At 31.9% G+C, this 17,709-nt stretch overlaps 2 protein-coding genes across 3 annotated transcripts in view; both read left to right on the top strand.

The window, feature by feature from the left end:
* LOC105336028 (alanine--tRNA ligase, cytoplasmic) overlaps positions 1 to 17,709 on the top strand; it is a 609,144-nt gene that overhangs the window by 39,405 nt on the left and 552,030 nt on the right. The window lies entirely within an intron of this gene.
* On the top strand, positions 1,102 to 8,766 carry LOC105341845 (multiple epidermal growth factor-like domains protein 11). 2 transcript variants are annotated; one of them, XM_066079926.1, is made up of 5 exons: positions 1,102 to 1,351; positions 1,683 to 1,838; positions 2,214 to 2,340; positions 6,081 to 6,133; positions 6,253 to 8,766. In XM_066079926.1, exons 1-5 carry the CDS (start codon positions 1,174 to 1,176, stop codon positions 6,258 to 6,260), a joined length of 522 nt encoding a protein of 173 aa, XP_065935998.1. In that variant the 5' UTR covers positions 1,102 to 1,173; the 3' UTR covers positions 6,261 to 8,766. The 2 variants fall into 2 exon arrangements, with proteins under 2 accessions (XP_065935998.1, XP_065935997.1); XM_066079925.1 differs by having other exon boundaries at positions 6,230 to 8,766.

Here is a 17,709-nt window from a genome sequence, read left to right as displayed (position 1 = left end):
GCAAAACTTTTGTTTAAAAATTAATAATTTGATTACAAATTTTATTTTGATATAAATTGATTAAGATTCGGTTATACTTTTTAGTGGGAAACTTAGTTTTTGAATATCTGACAGAAATTCCAAAATATTTGGATGTAAAATGTAGGCGGGAAACGGGCGTTAGCGCTCGCAGTTCTTTAAACACTGAATGTGATTTCAGACTTTTGCACAGTTCTGTCCTTATCCAGATAAGTTTTATATCAAGAGAGGAGTGAACACTTATTGTCAGAAGATCTATAACTGTAAACCAGGTAAGAGCAGCTGAAAAAAGTAAAAGTGTGAATATCGGGTGTAAAATGTTTAGGTAAAGAACCTGGACAGGAAGAAAGATCAGGTTTATTACAAAGAAAGTGCACATCTGAAATGTTACTTTGGGGACAAGCATTTACATCAAAGGGATTAGTTAAATTTACTTCCCGTAAAGCAGCTTTTCTTGTGTGTCTACTGATGATATATTTTAGTGTCCCTACAATCTGTGTCAACACTGCTTATAACGCAAATGCATGTTTTATATCTTGTAGCTCCTTCACCCAGTAACTTTTTTGAGAAATAATTATCTGCCAATCTGAAGTTGAAAGATTATAACTTTATTGATTTTGATCTATTGTTATTACCTTTGTGTCAAGTTCAAACTAAAACTCTCCGCCTTGTTCTACAATAAAATCACAAAATATTTAGGAAGATAAATAAAATTGCTAGGACTTTGGTGCAATTGGAGGCCTTTTTTAAAATGGAGTTATGTGTCCTGCTTAATAGTTTAAAGCAATTTTAGACATTGCCTGTATGGGCAATACATCATCAATAACCAAAGGTTTAGAGTTCTCTCTCCAAGAAGAATTTTGAAGCAAACTGTAAACTTGCTAGGAAGGATGGTATGCATTATATTTGCAAAGTAATTGACTGGGGACACTCTTCTTAAAACAGATCTTTCCTATTTTATTACTGGGTATTCATTGCTAGACATACCGGTATGATGATTTGCACAGCATTTTTTGTCAATCGTGTTTCTGAAATTGTTCTATAGGAAAGTGAAACTTATTTGTTGTTTTAAAACCAACTGCTTTCAAACAAGTATCAATATTTTCCATGTGGTCTTATGTAAAACACACTAAATGATTTGATGTGAAAATATTGATGAATTATTCAGCTGACATTGTTTTCTTAGGCTCCGAGATTCGTCCCTGTGACAAATCCTGCGAGGAGGAGAAATGTATTCCATGTCCCATTGGAACATATCAACCATTCCTTAGTCACTCTGATGATCCAATCCGAAAACAATGCTTTAAACCAGACTTAAATTGTGACCCAAGAGGTACGTACCTTTCAATGTAATTTGGGGTCAATGTTCTTTTTAATTAAAACTTTATATACAGTGAATCATGCAGCATTTAATACTTTCTTGTAATTTTTGCCTGTTAATGCAAAGTTTCAGAGAAAAGAAAGCTCTTGTAGCTGGTAGTGTAGCTTGTATAGACATTGTGGACATAACAGCATTAATTTTGAATCAATTCATCACTCACATAAAGAGATTTACTAATTTGATTGAGTATTAAACTTGTCATGAGTTAGCAACAAAATGCTAGAGCATGGTTTTCAGGAGCTAAATGAATTCATGTGGTAACAATTCTTTAAATTGTTTTAAGATACTATTCCAGTAGAAAATGGGACCTATTCTCCAAGTTGTGCTAGACAGAGAAGCTGTGCTTGTAATCACGGAAAGTGTTTCCATGGGGACCCATGTCAATGTGAAAGAAACTTTGAACCATGTGGTATCGATGAAGAGATGAATTATAAGGGAAGTAAGCCCCCTATTTGTTGAGGTTTTTTTGGTTAAAATCGGCCGGAATATTTTGTATGTATTATGTCGTATTATCTGTCTTTGTGAAAGTGTATCGATTTTGAAGTAACATTTTAGTCAACTGAAATGTTGTAAATAATACAAATGAGCTTGGTAGGATACTTTCTGTTGAACAATATATTGATTTTGTTTGATAATCTGCAAGCTTCCAAATATCTCTTCAATGTGGCAAATTGGTATAGATAATTACGTTTTCTGATCTTGTGAGTTTTTTGAGAATTGTCAATGATAGTCCAAAGATGCTACACATTGTAAGACAGCAATTTGTAATTTGTTTTCAATGCATACACAGGCTTGTGTTTTGTTTTTCTTCCAGCGTGTGTTCAGTGTATGGAAGGCTATATGAAGCCTTACAGAGGTTGTAACCAGTGTGAAAGAATCGTTCCAACACCACCCAAGTACCAGGGAGAGACCGAAAGGGAGGAGGGGCAAACTCTCAACATGTAAGCCATTGTCTGTTTGTAACATTGACACTATACCTGTGTCACAGACACTGTACCTGTTTCAAAGACACTGTAATTGTGTCACATACACCTAACACATTACCTGTGTCAAAGACACTGTACCTGTGTCATAGACACAGTTCACAATGTTCACTACAACCAACATAGAAAAATGTAGCACACAGGACATCATTAAATTTCACGAGGCCTTCGAAGTATTTTAGAAAATAACTGGAACCAGTGTGACAAGGACAATAACTTTATGATCGAATCCCCAAATGTCAAACAACTGGCTCTAGTTAATTAAGGTGGTATGGGACTTCTGCCAATAATAATGTGGATTAAAGTACATTATAGTAAAAATACTTTCACTTGTGTAGAATTTTCAACTCTTCCAATATTTACCCCAAAAATACATTTAAAACCTGCAGGTTTATTTGCTAAAAATAGAAAGGGAAACCTACCATAAGTTGATCCCTAACCAAGTGAAATAAAACTGGTCAAACACCTTTATATTTACACATACCTGTATTCTATTCCCTAATTCTAACTAATGAATTCCAAAGACAGTAGAATGACTAAGCCAACCAGAAACTAGCTAACTTATAATCTGTAAACGTATTATATTTAGCGTGTACGATAATAAGCGGAAAATAATTTTTCAACAAGTTAGCGTGGATTTGATTTAGCGCATTCTTGAACGTATCTATTTATCTACTGATACAATATTATTTTACATTTGGCGATCTACTTGATTTAGCGGACGCCGTTTTCCTTCAAAAACGTAAATAGAATACACAGCCAAATGTAATACGTTTACAGTATTTAGACAACAGTGACAACAAGGTTCCTCTTTTGTATTCTCAAAAAATGTAAAATTAAGAAAATTACTGAAAAACTAATTACCTAAAGTATGATTTTCAATTGTGAATGTAATAATAGCGAACGCAGTGACAGCATGGTTACTCTTTTGTATTCTCAAAAAATGTGACATTAAGAAAATTACTGAAAAATGAATGAAAGTATGATTTTTGAATTGTGTATGTAATAATAGCGAACGCAGCTCGCCGGCGCGCAGTGAAGCGAGTTCACCGGCAAGGCGTATGTGAATAGAAAATTCGAAGTAGTTACACATTCATTCAACGGATTTTTTGGCGTCAGTTACTCGTACCAGTTATGGCCTGTTTTTATCGGACCAGCAGTTCCCTGTAAATATGGTTTTCCATTTCACGCTCTCACAAAAACAAGCAAGATAAAAATAATTAAAGACTATGAACATGCATCGTAAATATACTGCTGACACATCGTAAAATTAACTGAGTTATCGACCTTTAACAATGTATTCTATCACAATCGATTGACGCCACAATGGTTTTCTTGCACAATGATCAGTCAGATTTTTCGGCGTCAGTAAATTTTGACCCACAATGCAATTCATGCATTGCAAATGGCATTCTCACGTTCTCGCAAGAATCAAAGTAAAACTTTTGAGAAGCAGATACAATGTGTAAATATAATTTCAAGAACGTTGTACTTTTTAGGTAAATAAAACAGTGAAGTACGTGTAGTTTTAATTGAAAGTGGGGTTTTTAAAGGACCATACGACACTTTACCGACGTGAACTCTGACGTCACAATCACGATAAATAAGGGGAATAAATCTTTAAATGTATTTACTGTTTAACCGATATATGAAATCTTATAAAAATCTTGCAAAAGCTAATGAATAAGGGCATTTCTTCAGAAATATAAACCTGTTGTAACTTGCACTCATTTGAATGCTCACATTTAATAGATTTTAAGAGGATCCAGTGATTTTCGCAGATTTCGGGTATTCCTGATCCTTGATTCTCCGAGAGGGGGGGGGGGGGGGTTGGGGGTAACAAACGAAGCCTACCAGACAACACTTTAAAAGCTAAAATGCCAAAATAAACAGAAGGGAAAACGTCTGCAATGAACATTACATGTACATTTAAATCTTAATTATTCAACGAAATTGCATCCTAGATTATAATCATAGATAATATAAAACATTATATCATATATACATCAATAAAAACTCGAAATATTGCTTAGATATACTGTAGCATAAAAATAATGAATAATGAAAATTATGTTGTATTTAATTGCTATTTAAATTCATTTACTTTTTTGGCATCATTTAGTAAAACCATCCTTTAAAAAAAATTATTTATTGTAATGATATGAGGTGTATATATATATATATATATATATATATATATATATATATATATATATATATATATATATATATATATATATATATATATAAGCTGTGCTAGCTCGAACGGTCGCACCGTAAAACATATTAAACTGTTGAGACTGTCAGGTATATAAATATACGAAAACTGTGATATAAAACATTACTGCAGCAACAAATTGTTACGTAGAATTTTTTTCGGCCAAAAGGACGGTTACAATGTAAGAGTACATGTAACATTATTTCAAAAGTGAGACTATGATTATACAAAACACGCTACAATACACTTGTTAGGATCCAATGCCCGAAATATCTCACCTTAAACAAATGTATGAACAATTAATATAATTATTGATTAACAACATAATAGAGCTCAAATTAAATTACATTTAGCATAAAACGATTAGTTATAGATAACTGAATTCTGTGCAATTCAGAAGAAAACCCCCTGAACATTTACAAAGATCTCTTACAATGCAAAAACAAAGTATTATGACCTTTTCTTATCCAAAAAGCCGTTTTTTGTTATACTTATTCCTTATCTGGTGTAAAATGAAAGATCTAAATACAGCACATTTTCATTCAATATCATAAATGGCCAGTGCAATTTTCTGCAACTAATCATCAAAATATTATTGATACATTTTGTATCAGTCAATAGTAAATTAGTTATAAAAGACAGACCTACTTAATTATGTTGGTACGGCGAGATACATTTGTTAAGCTGTATAATTCAAGGCAGGTGTGTAGTCATTCCAGTAAAACTATTAATAAGAATATGTAAGAGTAAGTTTTTGATTTAATAATAGTTATTTAATTATCAAATATTCATATCATTGAAAAACGGAAATAAAGCATAGACAGATGAAACTATTCAAAACAAGATAATTATTGACACTGTTTTTCTATAATAAACATGGCAGCGCCTCGTCGGCTGTATGTTTGTATATATTCCTTTATACTGGTGATTACCATAGAATCACCTCGTAGCGTTCTTTAAACAATTAGTAAGTTTCTTTACACCCCTTTTTAAAAAAAATGAATTTGAATGATTTATTTTAGTGACACTATATGTCATGATTTTGATGTGACTGAGTATGGCATGACAATGCTTTGGAGTGTTTATTGTAAGATTAACTTTTCTAAAGACAATCGTGTTGTGTCATGAGTGCATTAACTTGTTGTGTAAAGTTAAGAATGCCCAAATGCGTGCTCTAAAACAGTGAGGCGGTGTGTTGTGTGAAGTTATAATTGCGAAACGTAATGCTGGATGACGCTATAGTGTATATATATATATATATTTATATATATATATATATATATATATATATATATATATATATATATATATATATATATATATATGCTGAGCGACGCGTCGTATAAAACAAAGCGATGACCGTATCTCTGCGCGCTGATATGATGTCTTGGTGGCACAATACAAATCTTTTGTACTGGTTTACCGTTATGAATTATAGAATTTTGTTTTGTAAGCAAATGATTTTTCCTTTTTATTTCAGTTCGTCTTATAGATGTTTTATTGGTTTTCGAGAGATAGAGGGTGTGTGCACAGGTATAAATATTGCTTATGATTATGAAAAAGCAGTTTTCTATGAATGAATTACACTTGTAAATAATTTTATTAATGCGTGTTTATGTGAATAAAAAGAATGCATTGGATTTTATGGAGAGGAATGTAGTATTCCCTGCCCAGCAGGTTATTATGGACGTCAATGTAAAACGCCCTGCAACTGTTCTTCAAACGACACTTGTAATCAGTTTGTTGGCTGTAGATCAAACTCCACGTGTGGTAAGCTATTAATCGATTAATTTTATCTAATTCTATTAATTGATGAATCAAGAAAGAAATTTTATCATTAAATATTTGAAAAAAAAATGAACATTATTGCATTTAAAATACTATTGAGATCCTAAGGGGATATTTAGTCAATAAACTTGGAGTTAGAGCACGGGTACTGTATCATACATAATAATTACTTTAGCTCTTAAATCAATTGCTCCCCCATCAAAGGATGCTCAGTATTATTTTATTTGGCCGGGAATAATAATAGCGATATATTATAATTCTACAAGTATATTACATAAAAACTGAATATGGCGCTAACGCCGTTTCTTAAAATTAAGTGTTGGCATTATATTTATGTAACTAACTTTAAATAGTTCAGAGAAGAGAACGGAATAATGTAAACCTCAATGTGGTTTGATGGCACGATACATGGTGCGAAATTGGAAATAAAATTGTTTTCTGAGGATGCATCCGATATATGTATCATAATCAAATATTCCTCACTCAAATATTCTGCGACCATTTACTCTGAGCATCAATACAACTCTTCCAACAAGACAATGTTACATGTATATAAGAGTATATCGCGCTTTGCTGACGACGAGCGTTATTACTCCAAATATAGTATACGTAGCATCGTTATTATTCCGGCCTTTCTACCAATGAACATTGCTGGAATGAAGCTTGTAGAAGACTTTGAAAACCAAAACCTTCCAAACAACATGGAGGATACGGCAAAAGCAGTGGTGGAAAAAAGCATTACATTTAGAACAGACCCATCAACAACATACACCAAGCGCTTAATTCGAGAGGTATACCCTTGTTTTTAATATTTCCCAAAATGTAATTACTGTTTTTGGTATTTTGAGTTTAAAAAAAATATGTTTGATGGTAAATTGATGTTTTATATATTCAAAATTTACAACATGACATTATCTTAAAAACCGTCTTTTGTGGTTTCAGTTTCTTAATTGATGCAAAATGCAAGATTTGAATACAGCAGATTTTTATTCAAAATCATGTCTGAAACCAGCTGAAAATTGGTTGCCGTTCAAAATAATTAAAGAATCATAAAATGGTACATTTTGTTTCTGTCAAAAGTAACCTTGATTATTCTAACATACATAAATATAGGTGCGGTTAGATACAATTTGAAAATACAATAACTCTTGACAGGTGTGTAGTCATTCCATTGAATTAAATTATATTACAAACTATTAATTAGTGTGAATAAAAAATATTTAAATTTGATGATAATTATTTTCAAGATGCATATGATTGAAAACAGGAATATAGCATTAGCAGATGACACTTAAAGAAAACTACTAGTAGTCTATGGGCACAATCTGTTGATAAGATGGAAAATACGGCAGGCCATTGACGACTGTATCTGTGTGTACGAACATACTTTTTCTGCTGGCGATCACCATAGAATTATCTCGATGCTTTATAACATGTTCAAAAAGTAAGTAACTTCCTGTACATCTTTGAATGTTAATTTGTTTTTAAATTTTTTTTTCCGTGTGTTGTGACCAAAAGTGAAAAAATTGCACAAACCGGTGATTTAAAAAGGACCAATGCAAAAGCTGATAAACAGGCGTCATACAACGATTCATTGCACAACCACAACTTTGCACATTCGCCATCACACAAATAACGACATCTTGTAAAAAGTTGTGGTCTCAAATGCATGTTAGATGAGCTTGAGTAATCGCAATGAAGTTTTGTAAAACAGTACAATGGATGGCATCTTGTGTGAAGTTATAACAAGTGGGACGCCATGATTGTTGACGCCTTATCTTGCAGCGCAAAGTAGACAAAACAATGACTGAGAATGTCAATTTGAAAGCAAAACATATTTAATTGTTTAGTTCCTATAGGTATTTGCTATCGAGAGCTAAAGGGGTGACCACATGTCAGGTATAAACATATTTCTTATCAAAATAAAACTGCAGTTTTCTTTGAAGAAATTTTACTTGTAAATAATATAAATAGTTATATTTTTTATATATGTGGAAAAAATGGATTGGATTTTCTGGAGATGAATGTAGTATTCCCTGTTCCCCTGGAATTAAAAAGGATTAGGATGCGTGTTGGACTCGAGAATGAAGAACCTGTCTAGTTTTGGATTAGAAAAATATTTACTATAAAAAGACGATGTTTCCAAAATTAGCAGTGAAGGACTCTAGCATCAACACATGAAACCGACAACCACATAGCTTTACCAGAACAATATTGTATCTAGAAGATACCTAGTGTCGACCTATGAAAAGTACAGAAGGTAGAGACAAATATTCTACGCATAAATACATGTATATGATTAGACATTCAATACTTACATCATAATATTTATATAAAAAACTAATGCATTTATCCTATGTAGATCAGTAGAAAGAAAACGCCACGCTCTTTGCCTAAACTTATAGTATACAGTTTCATGGTATATAGATGCACCTGTTTGGGTTCATGCTAAATTTAAAAAAAAGTACGTCGTGACAGCAGGTGTAATATTTTAGTCATTATAAAGTCACACTTCACATATCATTCCCTACAAACAACAGCAGCTACTACGACATCGAAGTGGTTAGAAAAACTTATCGAGGAAATATTGGACACTGGTCATTAGCTGTCCGTTCCTACTAAAGAACCGAATATGTCCGGCTTGTGAGAGCAAATAACATTTTTCATCCAAAAAAAAAAAATAAGATGAGATTGCAACAAAGAAAACAATAAGAGCATTGTGTTGAGAAGTTTTGAAATGTGTTTGAATTCCGTGATTTTCATGGATACATTTAACTCTTACAAGTCTAAGTTAAAGGGGCATGGTCTGGATTTTGTTAAAAAAAAAATATTTTTCCGATTTTAATATTTAAAATGCTTAAGAAAGAGATCTTTAATAGGCAACCGAAATTTGAGTGTCATTTGTTGAGTTATAAGTGAGTTACAGAGCTTGAAATTCTTCGCTATGTAAACAAAGCGTTTGTTTACATTTTGAACGTTGAAGTAAAAATTTCCGGTCTAAAACGGAAATTTTTACTTCAACGTTCAAAATGTAAAAACCGACTTGAAAAATTTTTTTCGATCGGGTTCAGTATTTTTGTACTACTCATGAATGTATAAACTTTCAGAAAATTACAAAGTTCTCCATGAAATAAATCTAATTATTTCATTAAAATTAATAATTACGTATAACCTATCACATATGTACATCGAAACGTGTTCTGGGGTTCAGCCTTCTATACTAACACGCATGGGTATTTACTGTAAACATAACACATGCAGGGCTCGCGAAGATTCTCCTGGACATGTTTGTTGATAAAAATATGTCTTTTCTACTTCTTCCAGGTTATGATTGTTTAAAGTATTTAAAAAAAAAACAATTATTATTTTGTAAGCATGTTTTTTGCATGTTTATCATAGAAGTTACTACAACCTAAATTCATTTTTGTAAATGAGGCCCCTTGAGGGGTTATTTGACATATTTATGTCTGTTCTTTTAAAATGAACCAAAATTGGTAAACCATCAATAACTTATCTAGAAATTGATGATAGGTTCCGTTTAGAGAGTCCCTTCAACTCGTATACCATGATGACCGTAGTCGGGCGAATATCTTGTAGTTTTCTGCACGTGTCAATTACTGTCAATCAAAGTCCACGTGGTACAAATAAACGATATAAGATTATTCCGGTTTGTACGACCCTTAAATTTCCGGAAGCACATAATTACGTTAAATAGGTATGCGAAAGGGATTTAAATGTATTTCAACTATTATGATCGACGTAATTTTTTATTTCCTAACGATACAATGGGTAAATCTGAAGCTATTCACACATGTGTTGTTAGCTGTACTGTCTCTTTAATATTATTCGTGAATTCAATTAGTGATAATCAGAATAGAAAACCATTGAAATTTACAATTATTCTTATAAATGCAAAGCACACCATTATTTTGTTTTTGAAGTAACAAAAAACGTGTTTTGTGTTTTCTAATATCTAATGTGATGTTAAATATGAGACTTAAAATTTTTAACACCTGGCCCCAGGATCACGAAGCAGTCTTAGACCTAAGTCAAATTTTGTACACTGTCTTATTATCTTGTGATTGACGACATCGAAAAGATGATATGATATTAGACTGTGTCTCTATATTATGCTGATAGTTACAAATTTTAAGTGTATCTTATGACATATTATAATTTTATAAATGATTGAACTTTGAACCGAAGTCTAAAAACATTTCATGATCCCGAGGCCTGTTAATTTATCAAAGGGCGAACTTAAAATCATGTTAGTACGGTTAGAGATATTTTAAAATGCAATAACTCTTCACTGGCGTCTAGTCTTTCTTTTAACTAGATTTCTTTTAATTAGTATAAGTATGAAGTAATTATTTCCGATAGTTTTACTATAGAAACACGGAAGTCAAGCTAATTTATTAAACTGATCAAAACATGATGGTTATCGGCACAATCGTACTATAACATAAACATGGCAGGCCCTCGTCGAAAGTTTGTTTGTACGTGTTTCTTTCTGCTGGAGACCATCATAGAATCATCCTGTAGCCTTCAAGAGTGTCGAATAAATAAGTAAGTTCCTTTATAATATTTTACAATTTACAATTGATTTTCGCGTGTTGTGGCAACACCGAAAAACGAACCAAAAGATCCACAAAAACCATAAATCCATTGTGGAAACCCAAAACCAGTATTGCATACGCTTACGTGAGACTAGCCGTTTTTAGACAATGACTGCGTTTAAATAGTGCCAAATGAAATTCCGACTTCTGCGTTGTCTTAAATTCGCGCCATTACACAATGCTATTGTGACTTTTGTTTATAATGTCATAAATACATTTATTTTTTTATCTTGAACATATTTTGACATTTTTGCTGCTATTATATGAATATTTTACAAAAGACATTTTCATTTTAAGTTGCCGCCGAAACCAATTTTTACTTCTCTTTTTAGAAGGCAGGCATACATATGTATTCTTATAGGTTGTGTTACAATTTTCTAATTTGGGAGAATTTTAATGTTTTTGATTCTTTGTATTGCAGATGATGAATATCATAGATGGTTAATATTATTATATATAGTTTTTATTATTATTCTTTTATTTAAATGAACAAAACAGGAACTGTCATTAAAAAATCATATTTCTAAAATAGGGTAGGGTGATTTTTATTGTAATATCTCTATTGAATGCCAAGAAAGTCACTGTGAAATATAGATATGCTGTAAAGCACATATTAACGTTGATATATAAATTTATTTTCAAAAAAACCATTGAGTATTTTAGTTTTATCTATTCTGTTTAAAATTTCGACTATAAAAAATCCAAAAATTGATTCGAAATAAAATTACGATATCACCCGATATTACGACGAAAGGCCAATATTGTAATCGTTTTAAAAATTGATTTCCATTCTTAAAATTATTTAATAAAATTTGAAAATTCATTACATGCTATAAATACATTTTACAGAAAACTGAAATTGCAAAAAAAAAAAAAGGAAAGGGGGATGGTTCACATAAAATATCTCCCTTGCACGACAAGAAAGTAGCCACGAAAAATAGTCATATGTGGCATAGGAATTGATGTATTCAAGCAAGCAAAAAAAGTTCATTCACAGGGACTCATAATTTTTGACTACATCATCCTGATCCCCCTTATGGTGTGAAAGTGCATTGGCGTACTTGTTGTTGCGCGATATTGTGGTGTGTGACGCAGATACAGGAATGTTTTTTCCCTTCATTTTTTTATTTTCTGTATATTTTAGTTCATCATTTAGATGTTGTCTTGGTTTCCGAGAGATAGAGGGTGTGTGCACAGGTATAAAACTATTGCTTACGATTATGAAATTTCAATTTTCCAGGTTTTACATGAAGGGAATTTTTTTTAATAGTTATGTGTATTTATGTATGTAAAAAGAATGCATTGGATATTATGGAGAGGAATGTAGTATTCCCTGTCCAGCAGGATTTTATGGACGTCAATGTAAAACACCCTGCAACTGTTCTTCAGAAGAGAAATGTAATCCGTATGCTGACTGTATATCAAACTCTTCATGTGGTAAGTTTAAAATATACTATTAACCGTTTAAACTTATCCAATCTGACAAATTGATAGATCGAAAAAGAAAATTTATCATTTTTACAATTTTATTATCAACGCATTTTAAGAGAACAAAGAAAAAATTTAGTAGATAAACTTGTAGTTAGAGTATAGATACTGAAACATACTTTATAATAACTCTAGCGCTCAATTCAGTATTAATTTTTTAATGATGCTTGGTATTAAATTATTTGATTGCCCCGGGATAATAAGACTGGTATAGTATAAGTGTACAAGTATATTACATAAAAATGCATTGGAGTTGAATACCGTGTCTTAAAATTAAGTGTGGGTGTCATATTTGTGTAAAGAAACTTTACTAGTTTACAGAAGATTACGGAATTATGTAAACCTAACCTTTGTATGATATTATGCGGAGACCTGAAAATCAAAAAGAATTTATTCCCTGAGTATGCATCCTTTATATGTACCATAATAAACTACTCTTCGCTAAAATACTCTCTATTCATTGCATACACTCTATGCATCAGGAAAACTTTTCCAACAAGACAATGTTACATGTACATAAAAGTATATCCGGCTTTCTTGACGAATGCTATAGATTCCTAATTAAACGCAAGGAATTAATATCCGCGTAAAATAGTGAGAAGTACATCTATCTTGCGGATTTTAAAATCTTGCTTTTATTTTTCGGATAAATGGAAATTAAAACTAACTTTTATTACTATAATAATTTGGCGTTTGCAATTTGATATCCTCGCGATTTGATACAAAGCGGTTGAATCGTGGAATTCAGGAATTTTCACTACTTAGGCTCCTTATAATTCCGGTATTTCTACCAATGAACATTGCTGAATATTTTGATAATCCCAACATTCCAAACCAACACGGGGATGTAGCAAAAGCAGTAACGGAATAATAGGAATGTAACATTTCAGAACAAACACCTCAACAAAGTCTAAATATATTTATGCTTGATGTTTATTGATGTTAAAGATGGCTCTATACACCACTATTTGATGACGCAGTACGCAAAAAAGTAAATCTGGAAGCAAGCAATTCTGGTGCTGGTAGATTTAAACTGAGGCGAATTGTATGGGGACTGCTCTTTTGAAAAAAATGTTAAAGGAATATATTTAATTTAATTGGAGAATGCATTACTTGCAAGTAATATGGTATGTGATACCTTCCAGTTGTGTCGTATTATTTATCGAAATAAACAATAAAACCAAGTATAGCTTTTTTAAAAAGTTTCTTTCCCACCACAGACATCTTACAGCGTATTGCAGTGGATTCGTGGGTTCACTACAAACATGAAGGTCATGAGTTCGTATCCCGTGAGGACAATAACATTTTTAACTTTCCAACATTTTCTAAAACGTATTTTTTGGTTGAATACAGTGAAAGAAAATTCTAAACCGGTGAAAGTATTTCAGTTATTAAATACTATAATCCACATTAATATCGACAGATGTTCGTAAAACTTTACACCTTAAGGGGATGGGAGGGGGAGGGGCTTTGAATTTCTCCCAGGTTGGGATACATAAATCCTATTTAGTTAATTTTCTCTTTATTTATTCGACTTAGTTTTGCATTAAAGCGAATATATTCACTTATATAGGCCTATAATGAAATATGTATGTATTTATTATTCCAACATGATGTTAAGGAAATTTTCTTCAACTCAGAAATGAAATGTCTGTTTGGGCCTTTGGACATAAGAACGATAACTCTTACCTGAGGAACATTCATACCAAATAAGATTTAAAATATTTTTTGTGTTTATTTGCAATGATTTTCATTAAAATTTTTAATGTCACATTTATCAAAATACATTTTCTTATAACATAAAGCAGCTTTTTCAAATGATTTGTCAACAGAGTAAGAAAATATGAAAAAGTATGTTTTGGGGAAATAAAAAAAAAATCCAATAACGTTTTTGAATGTTAAAAAGTTTTATATTTTTTAAGGTGTCCGAAGGAAATATCCATCATATGACAAAAAAATTTCTCTCAATTTGTTGATTTTTTGAAAATTATTTAAAAAAAACACGAAAAAACATTAAAAAATTCCTCAAAAAATACATATAGGAACCCTATCATCATTTTAATACTTGATAAGTATATGTTTTGTGGTCTTCTATTGAAAATTGGAATAACCTGTAGGTGTTTAGAGCCAACTTAATGAATTTCGTAAATAAATGAACAAGGTATATGAAAATGGTACTTTGTTACTTATTGTTTCATCAATATTTGTTGAATAAAATGCTAAACAGTATACATGTATGTCATACAGAGAAATCTTATTATAACTACTGCTTCAAATTATGCGACTCGATAATCAACCACTTGTCGACGAGATTTTTAAGATTTTGAATAATAGATAAAAGGTGAAAGAATCAGTTGAAGATAACAAACATCGTACATATTGTGACCCTTTTCTTATTATCATGTAACAGTTGTGAATTTTGAATTTACTGGGTGGTCGGTTGTTATTTGTTACAAAAATAACATGTTGTAAAATTTGTATTTACAACAAACAAGTTAATGCAAGTGTTTCATCATTACATTATCCTAAAAACCGTCTTTTGTATCTTAAACGATGCAAAATAATATGATCTGAATAAACTGATTATTAATACGGCATAATTTTATTCAATATCATGTCTGACACCAACTGAAAAGTTGTTTTCTGCATTGTCGGCTGAATGAAAAATAAGACCTTGTAAAGAAAATAAACAAGTTTAATTTGAAAAAAAAACCCAATAACTAAGAAAAAACCCAAAAACAAAACAAATCAATATTCTCACCCCCCCCCCCCCCCCTTTAACGCCACTCTCATTCATAAATCACTTCAAAAAATAATAATAATTCAGTTAAACAAATGAACAAATACCTGATACTATCAACTTAATTTCCAAGTTAAAAAAGTCTTTTAATCACACTGTATCAAATATAACATTGCAGTAAACTACAATTTGTTTTATAAACTGTTTCAGCCAATGAAACTCTTGTTGCAAAATTACTCAAAAAATGTTAAAGTACAATAATGAAAAAAAACGTAAAATTACAATTACTTCAAATTTCAGCTCGGTATATATGAAAATTAGTCTGTAATAACAGTCACTTTTACACAATTTAAACGTCTCTCTGAAAAGGAACTCAGTCACTTCAAGGATACCACGCACCCGAGACGCTCATGCCCTTGTCAAACTGCCTTGTATCGCTATCCTGCTTTGGAAGCCCCGGACTCACAGGTCTCTCGCTTCCAGTCTACGACCACTTCTCGACAGATAATTACGCCCCTCTCAACGCAGAATGCGTCCCTGACATTCATCTGTTACCCACATGACCTTCCATAGGAAAATTCCCGTCTAGCGCCCACAGTCTGTAGTACAGGAATATGTACCAAACAGCCCTATGCACTGAAAATAACACACTGTGACTAATTAAGCCCCGATAGACATACACACATATGAACAATTACACTTAAAACTAAATTACCAGCAAAATTTTCAAAATAACAACAAAACAACCTTACCTAAGAAAACATGTGCCCGCCTAGCAAAATCCAGAATTCAATGGCTACCCGTTTCTTAGTAGTATTTTAACTAACTGGAGATATTCATTATCTATAAAATCAAGAACTGCAAAACCGGTCCCTCTGCTGACCAAATCACCCAAACCGGTCACTTTAAATATTCGCTCTTAAAATAGCACACTTATTTGATTCTTTCCAGGTGTTTAGACATTCCATTAATTGTATTTATTAGTATGAAAAAAAAAATTGTTGATTTAATAATAATTACTTTCTATTTAATATAATTAAAAAACGTACCATAAGCAGATTACACGTTTCAAAACAAGGTGATGCTGGGCACAATCATGATCATTTTATGAGATGAAAGATACCACAGGCCTTTGGCGACTGTATACATGGGTACGAACATGTTTCTGTCTGCTGGTGATCACCAAAGAATCACCCTAATGCTTTACAACATGTTCGATCAATAAGTAACTTCCTGTACAGATTTGAATATTAATATTTTGAAATCATTTTTAGTCTGTCCTGACCAAACGTGAAAAATCTGCATAAGCAGTCTTTTGAAAGTGCCAACGCAAGAGCTGAAAAATACACGTCATAAAACGAGCCATTGCGCAAACAGAACTTTGCCCAGTCCTACATCACACAAGAAACAACTTGTAAAAAGCTATGATATCAAATACTTATTGGATTAAGTTGAAGTATCGCAATGACGTCTTGTAAAACTACATGATATATGACGTCTTTTTATGCAGCGAAAAGTCGACAAAGCGATGACTGAGAATGTCGATTTGAAAGGGAATCATTCATTTTTTTTCATTTGTTAGTTCCTTTAGTTTTGTATTGGCTATCGAGAGATACAGGGAATGTGCAAAGGACAAGTATTAAAATATCCCTAATGAAAAAAAAATGCAATTTTACTTGTAGAAAATTGAAATAGTTATATTTTTTTTTTATCTGAAAAGAATGCATTGGATTTTCTAGATTTTATTCCCTGTACCCCTGGAATTAAAAAGGATTTAAATGCGTGTTGGACTCGAAAATGAAAAACCTGACTAGTTTGTCATTAGACAAACAAATAAGGCAATGTTAAACGTTAAAAAAAGAACAGGAAAATTTCATGTAGAGTAAATGAGTCTTAGGGAGGATTACCCCTCAACAACATTTGGTACAGTGCAGCACTCTTTCAGTTTGGCTTACATTTTGCTCTCCGCGCTGGCCAGGGCACATATAATTTCTGCTTAATTCCAAAACTCAAATTACAATATTCTACAAACCAGATGGAACCAAATATTTACTATAAAAAGACTGTTTCCAAAATTTACAGTGGAAGACCCTTGTATAAACACATGAAACTGACAGCCACACATGGTTACCAGAACAACAGTGTATCTAGAAAATACCTACAGCAAGTATTGACTATTGAAAAGTACAGAAGATAGAAACAAATATTCTATTCGTATATATATGATTAGATATAGAAAACAAGCACTATAATTTTTATATTAAATAAATCTAATGCATTTATCCTATGAAGATCAGCTGATTGAAAATGTGACACTCTTCACCTATAGTATAGCAGCTTAATGGTATGCAGATGCACCTGTTTGGGTTCATGCTGTATTGAAAAAATAAAATGTTTTGACAGCAGATGTGGTTAATTAATCATAATAAAGCCACACTTCACATACCATTCCCTACAAGCACCACCAGTCGCTAGAC

The sequence above is a fragment of the Magallana gigas genome, chromosome 3 (genome assembly GCF_963853765.1).
Source record: "Magallana gigas chromosome 3, xbMagGiga1.1, whole genome shotgun sequence".
In the NCBI taxonomy this organism is placed as follows: Eukaryota; Metazoa; Mollusca; class Bivalvia; order Ostreida; family Ostreidae; genus Magallana; species Magallana gigas.
This window is presented reverse-complemented; position numbering and strand designations above follow the sequence as displayed.

Coding starts and splice junctions, on each gene's coding strand:
- LOC105341845 (XM_066079925.1), top strand. CDS start 1,174: ATGAATTATTCAGCTGACATTGTTTTCTTAGGCTCCGAGATTCGTCCC. Junction 1,352..1,682: donor CTTAAATTGTGACCCAAGAG/GTACGTACCTTT, acceptor AATTGTTTTAAG/ATACTATTCCAGTAGAAAAT. Junction 2,341..6,080: donor GAGGGGCAAACTCTCAACAT/GTAAGCCATTGT, acceptor TTTTTATTTCAG/TTCGTCTTATAGATGTTTTA.